The sequence below is a fragment of the Protomyctophum bolini genome (assembly GCF_963924005.1).
Source record: "Protomyctophum bolini genome assembly, chromosome: 20".
Taxonomy (NCBI): Eukaryota; Metazoa; Chordata; class Actinopteri; order Myctophiformes; family Myctophidae; genus Protomyctophum; species Protomyctophum bolini.
In genome coordinates, this window is record NC_137881.1 from 18,398,641 (window position 1) to 18,415,084 (window position 16,444).

The window sequence follows — 16,444 nt, forward strand, 5'->3', positions numbered from 1 at the left end:
TAAAACTAAATGAAAACTATTCAAGAGACTAAAATGACTAACTAAATTCACTGTCAAAATCAACACTGCTCAACAATGTCTCCATATTTGTCATGTTTTCTCCAAACGCGTGTATGCGTGCGTGCATGCATGTGTGCTCCTTACTGGTTCCAGTGCTCCTTGGAGACTCTGTACAGGGTGGCAAAGACCAGAGGCAGGATGACTTGACAGTTCTCCTCTATGAGGCTGAGGATGTATTCATTATTCCAGAAATACAAGGCCCGCTCCGCTACCTGCAACACCACCATGACAGAGGAGGTTGGAGAAAGCAGTGTGTGTGTGTGTGTGTGTGTGTGTGTGTGTGTGTGTGTGAATGAATGAATGAATGATTTTTTATTTTTGTGTCTTGTCATTAAGACCCATCCCTTACGGGATTATAAGACACCAACAACATAAATAAACAATATCACGTTTCACTTCCCACACAGAAGTCACACAAAGTATTTGATCAAAACAAAAACAGAAATAAGCATTATCATAAAATAAAATACATCACATATAAGTTTTCTTTGTCCGTATGTCCCAAGCTTTCTCTATATATTCTGCTAATGCAAATATCTTTTGTTCGAAAATCCATCTCAGTCGCTCTGCATCACTTAACCACATCAGATCTATATTTTTACATCTGTTAAATAACTTTTGACGTAGCTCATGATACAACGGGCAATAGAAAAGAAAATGGAACTCATTCTCAATATAATTTATATCACAATAGGTGCAGATACGTTCTTCTTCTGTAACTCCTCTATACCTCCCAGTATCAAGGTGCAAGGGCAAGATCCCAGAACAAAGTTGGGCACATAGGATTTTGGACAATGGGGCACAAACATACTTTTCACTAGCATAACAGCTTTTTATCGTAACAAATGTTCTCAACTTTGGTTTGTACAATATGTCCTGTGACCATTTGTTCTGAAATAAACTATAAAGTGTGTCTTTAACCATGGAGATGTTTACAACCCTGTTATTTAGAAAACTGTCATGTAACCCAGTTCGTACAAGAGTGTCCTCTATTGCACTTGCCCATGCACCTTTTACTGATACATCCCAGTTGAAAATCTTCCTAGCAACTCTGTTCTCTGGCATTCTGATTAGTCGGTTCCATAAGGCCATCATGCTGCCTCTCCACCTTATCTCACAAGGCTCCCAACCCATGTCTCCTGTTATTGCTAATACAGGCGCAAATGTGTGTGTGTGTGTGTGTGTGTGTGTGTGTGTGTGTGTGTGTGTGTGTGTGCGCGCGCGCGTGCGTGCACATGAATGAGAGAAACGGAGATAGGAACACAAATGTAATTGCTTCCTTGAAAACTCATACGTATACACTTTATACTATGAAGCAATGGTTTTGAGGGGGTTCCAGGTGGTCCCCAGTTAAATGATGGAATAGTTAAATTATTGTTAAACATCTGCATTACTTAATTTACAAGAAAGAAATAATTGTTTTCCTGTTATCTCTCCTGACAAAAAAAATCGTATCCAAAAATATCAAAGTATTCGTTAGTTTCGGGTCTGAGAGGCTAAATGTCATGGTGGTTCCGTGGCTCAAATCACTGGCGGAAGAACTTGGTATCGGGCTGGGAGTTGACCGCACGATTGGGGGTTGGCCACCGAACCTGACTCCCCCCCGCCATATGCCATATATCGACATAACATCACTTTAAAACAAACATATCCCAGCAACAGATAAGTTGCTCTCTCAACTTGATTAAGGTGTCAAGACAAGCTAATACAAATCGTCGTTCTTTGTATGCTTGCTGCATGTGTGCAAGCACCAGATACCCTCACAGGTAAAAGTCCCTGCACTACAGTGCACGGTGGACCCACTTCTGAACTAAAATGTTATATGGCACGACGGCCAACAGTTCCAAGTACATCCTTGCAGGCAGTGACAGTACTGTACTGTAGCCTGCCTGCCTACCTGTTAATGTTGTGGGCAGCTTATGCTGATTTTTACCAGCGTGATACTTTTACAATTAATTAACTACTCACCTAATGCTGTCTGCCGCCGACGTAGACTAGACTCTAGTCTACGTCGGCGGCAGGAAGTGGATCCTCTAGTCACTAGAGGATCCACTTCCACCATGTTTAACGTATATTCCAAAGTGCGTAGGCCCTACATTGTTTAAGTCAATGATGCGCAGCATGGCTTTCATATGGTAAATATATAAACGTTGGCTAAAAGCATGTGTTTAATCCACCACCACCATCACTTCTAATGTTTACCGGTGGTTCGGCGGAAATGATGGTCCATAATATAAAAAGAGTTGAGAACCACTGCTATGAAGCATTCATCCTACTCCTCCTGCCCAACACTCCCTGCTGACCAATGCTGTCCCAGCCTGTAGGAATACGTGCAATGAGGGGTCCCTGATTGCACGGTCCCCTGATTTCGGGCCAATTGTGTTCGTATGGACACAAAGCGTCACAAATCTTTGGTCTGAAGTAGGTAGGCATAACAGACACGGTCTGCAGGGGAGAGATAGACTATAGTTGTCAAAACTGGGGGTGTGGTTGGTTGGAGAGAGCGAGACAAGGAGAGAGACAGACAAACACTGATGGGGAGACGGAGGTTGTGTCTCACCTGGAAGTGTGGGCTGGAGATGCAGGCAGCGATCTGTCTGAACAGCGGCTCCTGCACACGGATGAACTGAGACGGCTCGATCACATCCAAGATCTCCTCTATCTCTCCCAGGAACATCACCTGCAGTGCACACACACACACACACACACACACACACACACACACACACACACACGTGCACGCAAGCAAGCACACACGCAAGCATCCACACAATCAACCACATAAATGGTAAATAAATAAAAAGAGAGGAGAATTCAGAAAATGACAGAAAACTACTTCCTGGCCTTGACAGCCCATACATCCAAACAGAAAAGTCCTATCTGATTGCATTAAACAACGTTAAAAGATGTTAAACTGACTTTGCCACTCGATTTTCCACTCACTTTACGCATGCCCTCAGTTTTAATAGCAGGGTCCCATGAGAGCAAACAGATGACAAAACAGCGAGGTGTTAAATGAGGTTAGAGTTTCATCATCTGTTTGGGTTCCGAGCAGCCTTGGACAGTAACAGCGACAGGACAGGCCCATTAAAGGGCTCAGAAACACTAAAGCATGTATTTTGAGATGTTAACTGTTACCTACAGTTAACATGTGGAAAAAAACCTGGAATAGTTTTGAAAGAAATGACTCAAAATCTCGTATGGGGGGGACAAGATATATTCATCTTTTCTGATGGGGTCCCAAATACACATCGATTTGGGGGTCCTTGAAATTTAAAATCACTGGGAGCTGGCTCACCTCTTTCTGTGTGCAGGTTTTGGGCCAGTACTTGAGCAGCCCTCGGATGATCTGAAGAGAAGAGAAGAAACAACACTTAGCATGAATATAATTATCGTTACTTCAGCAGTGTATTTGGTTGATACTGTACGTCAAATTAATTCCCGTTCTTCGCTTTTCTAACCTCTGGACCTGATCACCATTATATCTCCACATACATAGACATGTTCAGTCAGCGCTTAAACATTAAGCATTATTGCATTGGTATTCTTATCGGTTAAACGTACCATTATGATGAACTGGAAAGAGCTCAAACCAAATTGTTTCAGTATTGACAATTGGATGAAGGACGATGGACCCTCGTCTTTTATTAGATCATACTGTATAAAATATGGGAGTACTACCAATGGCTGCTCCCTTGTGGGCTCCGCAACGTTGTAGCGTTTTTCCTCTTTTTAGTATTTTTTTGCCTTTCGACAGCAGTATAAGGAGTTTTGACAGACAAGCATTTATGGGGAAACAGGCTATATGCCTGAAGTTCACCACACTAACTCATACTGCACGCCCCATTCAATACTGTATTGTATGCGATGTTGTAGTTTATTGTTTTTTGAAGTCGTTGGTTTCGTTAATTGTGTTAGTGCCTGTCTGAACACAAAATATCGGCTCTCTTTAAAAAAGAAATGGTCTTGAACCTAGCAAGTGGTGGAGTGCGGGTGTCCCTTCTTTCTCCTACATTGAACACAAAAGCCTCGACTACTTTCAGTACTCCAATGATAGGGTACAAACGTCAATCAATCATATGTTTTTGTTGCACCATTTCCACACACCACTTCTCTATACCCCACAGTTAATACTCATAAATGGAAGAACAATTCATTTTTCCCCGTGTTATTTAACCCGACCCCACATTTACACAGCCATCTTACAAGGCAGCTGGCCACATTTTGTAGCTTTGTCATCGTTAGTGGAAGGTTAAGGTTAAGGAACTGTTAAGGGTTACGTGTCTTGCTCAGGGAGGGACACTTAACACGTAAGAGTCTACGCCTGTCTTTTGAAATGCTAATATAGATACATTTGACTTGACTTGACGTCTTGACTAGACATGGGCGGGTAGGGAGGTGAACCGGTGACCTTCTGATTAGCAGACAGCCTCTCACTGCCCACTAATAAACTACAGCCGCCCAGTGTGAACGCAAGCGATACGTGTTCCAATTTGTTTGCGCGGAGGAGACATCATGAATGGAGACTTTGGGGTGAATGGAGAGAAAGTTCAGGTGGGGTTTGAACCTTCCAGCCAGCAGGAAGCATGTGCATATGGTTTAACCCATTTAGGCCTGACGTCGAAATTAATCTATTTTCAATAGCTAAAGTATAACATAATGCTTGAAACACCAAAAGGGGTTTCCGCCCAAAATGGGTTAAAAAAAGTGGTCTTTAACCACATTGCCCCACCTCTATTAAACAGCACTATACCAAACAGTGGAACTATGTATAATGTCCTTCGGTCTTAGACAAGCACTCATAAATCACGTCTATGACCTTTATTAATATTGTCTGATTCATAGTATGACGCATTTTGCCATAAAATATGGCTCAATGCAACAGCTCATTGAACATGGTGGTCACTTCCAATCAAGATGACTTGAAATAATGCCCTTTTAACCCATTTAGATCAAATCCCAGGTCATATTCTTCACCTATTTTTATACAATATATGACAAAGAAATATATATATATATATATATATATATATATATATATATATATATATATATATATACACATACACACACACACAGAATCATTTCTTTGTATTCTCATATCAAATGTCAACCAAAGATATAATGACTTCCACCCATAAATCTTCAACCATAATTCTCCATGTTTGTTATTTCAACATTTAAATCCAATTCCTCTCAACATTAATCGTTTAAACATTTTCTCTAAATGTATTGTCATTTGGACTTGAGATTCAAGATTTGTATCTATTATAATAGAAAGACTAGTACACAAGTGTAAAACTGATTTTGATTCCTCAACATTGCAGCATAGCAGCAATAACAAGGAAATGATTAAGAATTGCTCTGTGTCCGCAATTGCAAGTAGAAGGTAAGGCAAAGCCTAGGCCCTAAAAATAGTCATAGCATCCTTTGAGGTGCTTGTAGATGCAGTGTGCGTGGTCCATCTTCTAAATATGCTCCCTATGTGTATTAGGGCACTGCCCAGGAGGACAGCGCAGAGAGGATGACAGCCTGACACTTTAATGAAGACCAACTATCGTCTTATATTACAATTGAGACGGGCCTCCTGATGCGGTTGTCCACAGTGTGCTGTTCGCGGGAGTCGTGTCCGCACCATACTACTCCCCTGACTTTTGCCTAGGTGTCTCTGACGTTACTCTTCCGTTTTCCGTGCTGCGCAAATTGATCCGCAATTAGTCACAGCGTGCGCACTGGGAGCGTCTTAAAACAGTATTTGTCTTGAGAAGTGTTGATGTTGTAACCTGGGCACATCAGCATCATCTTCAGAAATGATCCCAGAACGTTGAGCGTTGTGTTCAGTCACTCACATCTATCTTAAAAAAAACTAGAACCTCTAGTTTGGTTACAACCACCTGCCATTAGCGATGCAATGCTATGAAATAGACGTGTTTGTCTGAACATAAGTATCAGTGGGCAAGAGATGGGCATCATCATGTCACACTAGATTGGAGGCTGTATGCTAAAGAACCAGACACACACTTACATATTCAGTCACTGTAGCATCTTTTTCCATGAACTGCACCACACAGTAGGCCAGCTATGAGGATACAGAAGAGACGGTTAGTTTACACACACGTGCATGCATAGGCACATGCACACACACGCACACACATGCCCGGAAGAGGTATACAGTCTGTTTTTCATCACATTCCCTCGACATGCAACACCCCAAACATACACTCATAGATACATAGGCTACTCAAGAGCATGTGCGCGCACACTCACACACACACACTCCTGACAAGGAGACAAAGGCCTTCATCCCTCTGGATTAGATTCTGCTAAAGATCGGAAAGAGACGTTTTCCGACTGTTACAAATGTCACAGCTATGCGTGCGTGTGTTTGTGTGTGTATGTGTGTGTGACTGTGTGTGGGTGCGTGTGCATGCGTGTGTTTGTTTATTTCTAATTGCACCACAAATATTTTCTGACCTTATACGCACTATGCATTGTAATGCATGCTGTGCACTGTATGCAGAATGGATGTATGTACGTGAGTGTGAGAGTGTGTGTGTGTGTGTGTGTGTGTGTGTGTGTGTGCGCGGGTGTGTGTGTGTGTGTGTGTGCACGGGTGTGTGTGTGACATCACTCCTTCCGATGTAAACACACACACACATTCTCCGTCGCCACGGTGCCCACTTGCCACGGCAACCGGCCCTGGGTGGAGGGGGAAACCGCAATACACACACACACACACACACACACACACACACACACACACACACACAGAGACACAGACACAGACACACACACACACACACACACTCTGAGATAGTGTTGAAACTTATCGCTCTCTCTCACGAAATGCTTACAACGCCTCGCAATAACATGTGATAATAGCGTGAGCTCGTAGAACGGCTATTTTCCCAACTTTAAAATGTTTTTTTTTAAATAGTAATGGACATAATTCCGATTTCCACCCGAGAGCGACAATATGCATATTGTGTGATCACTGTACAGACTCCCTTTTTGATCTATTGTAATGTTAAGACAACATGCTATACAATACGTCACTTTCAAGGTGATGGACGCATGGACGATCTCTAAAGTGTTCTGTAGTATAATATACCATGATTATTATTATTATTTTTACATTCATTCTTTTAATATTTCATTATCATTAAAATGTTAAGTGTTTTGCCAATTACTTTGGGGCCAACTTGCAATATCATCAGGTTGAGAATAGTGGGCCATTCATCTCCTTTTAAAAGAGACGAACCAGACCTTGAGGTTGCTTCAGGTCAAAGCTTCAGATTCACTCAAACTCTTTTCCTCTTTATATCTCTCCTTCTGTACTTTGCATTCCTCATCCTTGGCCTCGTGTGTCCGCCGTCTGTGTGTCTGCCGCACTTTCTTCTCTTACTAATTTTCCCTCCATTTTTCAGACATGCTCTATAACACTAGTCTCCAACTATCTGCTCTCCTCTCAGACTTGTTCCGTCCGACCTTCTCGCCTCCTCTACTTCCTCCCTCACTCGCTCCCTTCTCCCGTTACTCCGTTCACACAGTCACAAAGCGGCGACGGGCACAGGGTGCGTGGGGAGGTGGGAGAGCGACCGAGGGAGGGAGGGAGAGGGTGAAAGGGAGGCCTGCCAGGGCGGAATGAGAAAAGCAGGAGAGAGAGAGAGAGCAAGAGAGAGAGAGAGAGAGAGGGGGGGGGGGGGGGGGTAAATCAAGCGAGCAGAGTGGTTAAAACTATTTAAAGCATTAGTGTGGCATTAAGACGTGAAGCTTTGGTTAAACCCAATGTTGGCCTCTGTTGCTGGGTCAGGCTTTGTGGGTGCTTGTCACTGTGATGCTGTTGTTAGGCTAAGGATTAGGGGGATTGTAGTCTGTCAAGGTGCCACTAAAGAGGATGTTAACAGACACTCAGGTTAGAACAGGGGGGCTGTTACATTAAAGAGGATGTTAACAGACACTCAGGTTAGAACAGGGGGGATGTTAACATACACTCAGGTTAGAACAGGGGGGCTGTTCACTCATTCCAGAGAATTAGGAGGTTGGCGTCTGGCCGACGACGGATATGTGCTTACTTACGGTACCTGCACAAGCTAATTAACCTCCGCAAAGAAAACAATAAAGCTTGCCCTCTAGTTTACTAGAGGGCAAGAACTCCATACTCCATAATATGTCTTGATAAGAGCTTTTTGCTCCATACAAGCCAAAAAATATGTTGTATTCCCTGGCCAAAAACCTCCCTCCTCGCCATACCAAGCGCCGCTCATCAGCGATGGTGAATGTAAAACCTTGATATAAAAAGCCTTGTGATAGGCGGCAGCAGCGTTTATGAATTGTATGTATGTATAAAAGTATAACAATCAGCGCAGCGCAGTCTGCCTGCATGCCTCTGGGCTGCATGTCAGCCCGTCTGTTATTCGATGCGGTCAGAAAGCAGGCGGAGACGCACACGCCCCCTCCGTTGTGGCCTGGAAGGGGGGAGCTACCCGGTTGGTCTTCTTGTACATGGGTCACTGCACTGGTCCGTTAGCGCCACCTAGCGACTTGGCATGCACATTAGAGCGTTTCCATAAAGTACACGTTCTCGTGTAAAGGGTCGATAAAAAAAATGAGAACGCAACGGGACTTTACCGTTTTCTCTGGCGAGCGTTCTCACGTAAAGGTGGCCTGAGACGAGACAAAATGCTGCAGCTACTGTATCAGCAGCAGAACAAACACCTTGGGGATCACTGTACAGAGAAAGATTTCAGTGATTCCCAAGGTGTTTGGCCAGGGTGTGTTTAGAGAAGCACTGTTGTTGTTAACCCATGAAGACCATGAGGCCGATTCTACAAAAGCATTCTAAAACAGTAGTTCTCAATCTGGTTCATGGACCCCCAAATAATCTACTCTGATTATCTACTCTATCTATCTGATCTACTCTATCTATTTGGCCAAGGATCCCCATCTGAAATGTATATGGTGGCAGGGACCACCAGAAGAGAAGATTTGTGTAAAAAAACCAAATCTAAATCACTTTGAAGACTTTTCAAAAGTGACCACAAATAGCAGCGTGGCACGCAGTGACATGCTCTGAGCTTGCATACTGTATCTGCTATTTTTGAATAGCCAACGCATCGCATTGCAATGCCTGTAAAATGTAAATCATTTGGTTTCATTTCACGCTCTCAAGAGTTAATTTAACTCTTAATTAAATTAACCCATTTTGACCTGAGATCAGATTCTAAAAATGTCTTCTACATCCTGACAGTTTTCTGAAAAAGCCATGTTTTTATGTCAGTCGTTGTTTTTCAAAAATAGCAGACCTACTATGAGCTTGTAGATCTGCTATTTCTCAATAGCTAAAGCATAACATAATGCTAACACCAAAAGGGTTCCCGTTCAGAATGGGTTAAGAGTTCAATTATAAACTGCATTTAGTGCATTACTTAATTTACCAGAAATCTACACAATAGAGAATGTAAAATAATTGTTATATTTAAACGTTTGCCTGTTATCTCTCCTATATGGTCCCACATCAATACAGGCATGGAATTGTGGGCAAAATCATATCCAACGACAACAAAATGGTGGTCCGTGTGGTTCATAAGCTAAATAAATAATGGGCCTTCATATGAAAAAGGATGAAAACCACTGCTGTGGTATGATCAAGTAGGGCGTTATTTTACAAAACAAGAAAAGGAAACGCAAACATAATAATATGGAGATAGGAGGTATCCGCCCGACAACAATGATTTGTAAGATAGTCTGAACTGGGCAACTGTACTGCAGATACTCTGAACTGGGCTACTGTACTGCAGAGCCACACCTACTATACCCGGAGAAACTGCTGTCCACCGACATTCTGCCCCCCCGTGACACAGCCTGTCAAACCTGTGAGTGTGTGTGTGTGTGTGTGTGTGTGTGTGTGTGTGTGTGTGTGCGTGTGTGTGTGTGTGTGTGCGTGTGTGTGTGTGTGCGTGTGTGCGCGTGTGTGTGTGTCTGCAGTGAGTGTGTGAATAATGCATGTGTGTGAACAACCAGGAGAGAATCGGAAGAGGAGAAATGTAGGACACAGTGAAGCTGGCACCCCGGAATGCACACACACATCAACGCACGCACGCACGCACACACACACGCACGCACGCACACACGCACACACGCACACACACTCTCTCTTTGGAGAACAAACTGTACCTTCTGCATAATCAAATTATGAAACGTCCATAATACACCCACACTGCAGCACACACAACACACAAACACACACACACACACAAGTAGGCAGGCAGGCGCACACGCGTGTGAGCACACACACACACACACACACACACACACACACACACACACACACACACACACACACACACACACACACACACACACACACACACACACACACACAATGAACATAATTTTCTACAGAACTAGAAATGGTAATGAAAAGACACTAACAGACACATGCGTTCATTCAAATACACAACAAACATGTAGATTGATTCTGCTAAGTAGAATTAAATAAGCTCTATGCACCGATAAATATGACTCAATGATGCCCTCTAGTGTTTCACGTGTAATATTGCAGGGTTTCTTAGAGTAATTGCTGTGAATCTGTGCTATTTCATCAACCAAATGTGTGCGCGTGAGCATTTGTGTGCATGTCAATCCTAAAATATGGTATGTCCAGCTGGTTTGGCAATCTAACTGTGAAGTACAAAACTTATCTCAAATAAGTAGGCTAGCAAACATGGCTAGGAAGATCATGGGCATGGGCATGTCCACCCCCCCCCCCCCCCCCCCCCCCCCCCATCACTCCCCAGGCCATCTTTGAACAAGCAGCGTTGAAACAAGCTCGGAATATTGTATCTGACCCCTTGCATGTATTGTACCGAGAGTACGAGCTATTGCCATCCGGTAGGAGGTATAGAACTCCATGGTATGTGTATAATAGATTTAAACACTCTTTTGTTAATTCCCCTGTCAATCAAAACGCTCAATCAGAGATTGCCGAATACACTTTACTGACTCAGAGATTGCCAAAAGCACTTTATTGACTATAGTTGCACTTTATCAAGGGAATGTGTGCAATATCTGTTTTGTGTTTGGGAGTTCCATGGTGTTTTTTCCTTTTCGTATGTGAACGTGTCCGTTATTTGTATGCAGCTGTGACTGTCTCCAAGACAAATTTCTCCCAAGGGAGACAAATAAAGACAACCTTGAATCTTTTGAACCTTGATGTGCGTGACTGAGAGAGAGACAGAGAGAGAGAGAGAGAGAGAGAGAGAGAGAGAGAGAGAGAGAGAGAGAGAGAGGGAGACTTACCTGTGCATGGAAGATGGAGAGAGACTTGGCGGTGTGTAGCGGGATAAGAACTCGAACCAGGAATTGCTTATGTTCCGACTTCAATGGGAGAGCAAACCCATTTATGATGCTGGGATGAGGAGAGGAGAGGAGAGGAGAGGAGAGGAGAGGAGAGGAGAGGAGAGAGAGGAGAGGAGAGGAGAGGAGAGGAGAGGAGAGGAGAGGAGAGGAGAGGAGAGGAGAGGAGAGGAGAGGAGAGGAGAGGAGAGGAGAGGAGTCGTTATCATCATACGAACAGTCTTGGTTTTTCAGTTTTTCAGACTGTCTGCCGTCAATTTACAATTTCAATTTAGGCATTTAACGAAATGCTCTTATAATCCAGAGCGATTTACAGTAAGGAAGAACAACAGTAACACATGGTAAAACATCAAATACATAGAAATAGTCATAAAGGCTCATAAACAAGCTGAGAGCCTAACCTCCTAACATCCATCCCATCTGTCTGCTGAGTGATACAAAAGGACTCAATAGTTTGCCTTCCTCCGCCCAATTCCATCCATTCATACACCTGGGAAAGGGGTCGTTTAACTCTAAAGAGGGCTGCTAGTTGCTTAAAAATAATCCAGACGAGTTTGACCCCCACCCACTCCGTAATCCAATTGAGTGACTCACAGCTGTGCCAACCCATCCGGACATTTCGGAACAGTCCAGACAATAGACAGATATAATAGATATAATAAATAATAATAATAATAATCTTCCGGCTGTTATCGAGAGGGGGCAAAGCTTTCCCGAGATTCGTTGCGGAAAAGATGCGCTGTGATTGGACTCTTAGTTCAGACACAGACAGACTGGCAGATACAGAGATATCCATATATGGGCACAAAAGGGACACAGACCGATCAGTTAAAAATGGGTGTTGTGACAAATTGACAACGGGTATTATTAGGTTCCCAAGTTGCATCGTTCTCAAGTAGGCCGGAGGCCGACGGGCACGTACAGGTCTAGTCTCTTCAAATGGTGGTCTGTCTGTAGCTCAAAAGCCAAATAAATAATGGGCTTTGATACGAAAATGGTTGAAAACCACTGCTTTCATAAGCCACTCCCATGGCTGGTCATGCAGTGTCGAGGTATCTGCCATTCACCATTCTAGATCCTACACCCAAGTCAGAGCAGCTCCAGCAGCGTGTCAGGCTGTGTTGTTCAGATAATACTCGGGTGGGAAGCGTGAATCCTTCACAATCATGCTGCTGTCTGCTGGTGTTTGTTATGTGGGCATGTTTGCAGGCTAAATAATCAGCTTCTGTCTGTCTGTCTCTGTGTGGGCGATGCTATAAATACTTCTGTTACCACCAGCGTGAATAGAACCTCATCTCTCTCTCTCCCCCTCCAATTCCACCTCTGACTCACTCACTCACCCCCTCTCTCTCTCACCCTCCATGCCTCTATCCCCATCCATCAATCTCTCAGTTACTCGCTGTGCATTTCTTGCCTCCTTCCTTCCCCCTCTTCCCCATGCATTCCTCCCCTCCACACACACACACACACACACACACACACACACACACACACACACACACTGAAAATAGCAGATCTACAAGATCATAGCGCAGCACTGCTTGTAAATCTGTTATTTTTTTAAACATCGTGAAAATGTGGAGCGAACGTTTTTAACTCAAATCTTTGCTTCTGGACCTACTTCTACAAGAGTGTAGAAGTAGAAGCAGAAAGCTGCTTCAATGGTGTTTTTTAGTTAAAAATAGCAGATGTACGATTTACGAAACTCATGGGCATAAACACCCTGTTTTTACCTTTTTGTTGTTTATTTAATTAGTATAATGCATCCGTGTATCAAACCATAAAAGCGGCTAGTCCCAGTTTCCATGAAACAGCAGGTGAATCCAAGCCAAGACTGTGATCACCTTATGAATGTAATTAAATTCACTTCAGAGCCAAACCATTAATGAAGGAAAGTAGATAAGGAGTTTGGTTCCCTGAGACGGATAAGACTCAAAGACCATTATGCCAGAAGGGAATAGTGAGTCAGTGGGGTTACAGTTATGTATGGTGTACTTAAGTAAAAGTATCTGTACCGTACTTTGACCATTTCTTCTTCCTATACACAGTCACATACAGTACGCCAGGTTGAAAAGTGTTTTCAAGGAGGTTACAGTTTGGGACATGGAAGAGGGAGAAGGGGGAAAGAGATGACTCACGCTGAATTCATACCCATGTCACCAACACGCCATGCACCTGTACAATAGCTCTGCTTAAAGGAGAATTCCATGCTAGAAGGCTTTATTTGTAGTTGTTACGCCCCCACCAAAGAGGTCCAGGTGTTATTTTGTGCAAAAGTGCATAATTGGCTATATCCCCCTAATATAAGCCCTCAATCGAAATAAGTAGTAAAGTGTACCACTTGGGATACTATTTACATTATGAAGAGAGGATATATACAACAAAAAATGATTTTTGAGCGATGGAAATAAGTGAATTAGCACACCTCAAAGCCCCATTCAATTCAATTCAATTCATTGAGGGCTTATGGTAGGGGAAATAGCCAATAATGCACTTTTGCACAAAATAACACCTGGACCTCTTTGGTGGGGACGTAACAACAAATAAAGGTAAGAAAGCCTTCTAGCACGGAATTCTCCTTTAAATCACCAAGAGAAATCGATATATTTTTCACTGTAGGCATTTGGTTTACCATACATTATTCCTTCTGTTTAGCCTTTGGTCCTGTATAGTATAGAATTTATCTTTCTTTCCCTCCCACACTCTTGCATCTTTTTTTAATCATGTATAGAGAATTATGGCTCTGTGTTGCACATGTCTGGTGTATGTTGGCTCATCGCTGTTTTCTTGTCATCCTCTCACCCATCATCTTTCTATGTGTAGTAAGCCTCTCTCTTTCTGTCTCTCTCTCCCCGCCAGCCTTTCTCATCTACCATAGAAACAAGAGTTTGCGTAGGGAGTGACGCATTGCATATTATAGTATGTTTCACTTGTTTACTTGCCTTTTGGCCTTCTGTATCTGTTTTTTTATTTAACTCTCGAGGGTGTAAAAGTGGAAGTTTGAAAATCGTAAGTACTGAGAAAAGAAAACAGTGTTATATCACAAATCTTCGCCTCTTTCGCTCTGTGTGACCAGCGGTTCCCAACCTTTTGTGGATTTGGGACCACTTGGAAAGTGTTTTTAAGGCCCACCCTCCTTTCATATCATTTTCTCATATATTTGTCATTCCATGTATCTGTCTATTACCGTATATGAACACCTTTGCTTACTTAGGAGGGAGAGCAGGAATTCGAGGTCGGTTTATACGTCGGCAGTTCCTCTAAAACTCTTCACTCTCACCTCCCCTCTTTCCCCGACTCCACCTCCCACTGTACTTTCTCCCGCATTCTCAATCTCTCATACAGTGGTATGAAATAACAATATTTCAACAAGAAAGCCAACAAAAGGCATCGACCTTTTCAATGTATAATTCATGCCGTGCTCGCGCATGATGCGCTCGCTTGTGCGCACGTGTGTGTATGTGTGTGTGTGTGTGTATTTCTTTACACACCTGCCAAGGATTTCCAGCAACTCTGCAACTCCGTTGAAGTGCTCAGTTTCATATATGAACCTGTTGACACACAGACATATAGACTTGTCTCATGTACACTACATACTGTAGTAGTAGACTTGTCTCCTGTGGGTCACGTGCCAAAAGGAACACATCCATAGGCCAACTGTAACAACGTGCCACAATGTGTTCCTTTTGGCAAGTGATGAACTGTGTTGTATTATCAATTCAATTCAATTCAAGTGTCAAATCACAACAAGTTGTCTCAAGACACTTTACATGTACTACTATGGACTATATTCGTCGCTGTCGGGCAGAAACCTCTTATCTCCATTTTTGAGGTTTTAAAATACTGAACCTACTTTTCATTGGTTCAGTACCTTAAAATACTGTACCAATGAAAAGTAGTTAAAAGCGCTTGAGACAAAACCTCTTAACTCCATTGGACCTTCAAACTGTCTGCTAAAACAGCTTACTCCACCACCTCTCCCCCTCTAAGTAATTGACAATATATAAACACCAACATTGATGAGGCAGTATTGCTTTGTATTCAAAATATTAGGTTTTCTTAATTTTCTGAACATTTTATATTTTTCATTTCCTGTCTAGGACTAGTCTTAAATCATTTTTATACCAAGCTACTCTTGCCTACTAAACAATTTCGTACTAACCTGGCATTGTCAGACTGATTACGTGGGATCACTCACAAGTTCCCGTGTTCCCACGTGATCAGTCTGGCAATGCCATGCTAATTCTTTACAGCAAATTAACACTTTTGTGGTTTCGTTTTTCCCATGTGACACAGCTCATTTTTACACATTTCTATATAATTAATTGGATTTGAAACGGCTTCTCGTGCCAATAAAGCTCCTTCGAATTGAGTATGAAGTATAAATTGTGCTTTAGAATCTGTAGATGTGTATGTGCTTGCGCAAGCGAGCGTGCAAGTGGATGGTGATACCTGAGGAAGATGTTGTTGATCTGTTTCCGGATGTAGGCGCGGAGGCCCAGTAGTTTTCCATAGACACGGTGTAGGATGGTCTTCAGATACTCTCTCTCTCTGGGGTCCTCGCTGTCGAACAACTCCAGCAGCTACACACACACACACACACACACACACACACACACACACACACACGTGCATGCACGCATCGAAGCACACAGGTGCGCATGAACATATGTATGTATGCATGTATGTATACTATGTATGCCCGTTTCAGTACGGAAATAGCTTTGCTTGGTTTTTTTTTATTGTGAAAAATCAGTTCAAATCTTTGACTACATTTTCCAAGGAATTTTCTTTTAACTCAAAGTTGTTTCTGGGTGATTATATTATGTCGGCGGCCAAAATAAATACAAACCATTTTGCCAGTCTTTGAATGGGTGGGTTAAGACTCAAGAGGACCCAGCGTTACTGTACCTGCAGGACAAACTTCTGGTCAACGTAGCGCTTGGCCATGGACGGCTGGAAGTCTGGGCTCTCCAGGAAACGCAGAAAGAACTCATACACCAACTAACACACCCACACACCCACA

General features: G+C 42.9%; 1 protein-coding gene across 1 annotated transcript in view; it reads right to left on the reverse strand.

Moving 5' to 3' along the window:
* ppp2r5b (protein phosphatase 2, regulatory subunit B', beta) overlaps positions 1–16,444 on the reverse strand; it is a gene marked incomplete at both ends in the record, with an annotated part of 56,036 nt that overhangs the window by 2,685 nt on the left and 36,907 nt on the right. The window contains 8 exons of the mRNA XM_080792244.1: positions 145–272; positions 2,621–2,740; positions 3,359–3,409; positions 6,086–6,139; positions 11,362–11,470; positions 14,910–14,969; positions 15,871–16,001; positions 16,330–16,422. Of these exons, the coding sequence (XP_080648370.1) occupies positions 145–272; positions 2,621–2,740; positions 3,359–3,409; positions 6,086–6,139; positions 11,362–11,470; positions 14,910–14,969; positions 15,871–16,001; positions 16,330–16,422 (746 nt within the window). The remainder of the gene's footprint in view (positions 1–144; positions 273–2,620; positions 2,741–3,358; positions 3,410–6,085; positions 6,140–11,361; positions 11,471–14,909; positions 14,970–15,870; positions 16,002–16,329; positions 16,423–16,444) is intronic.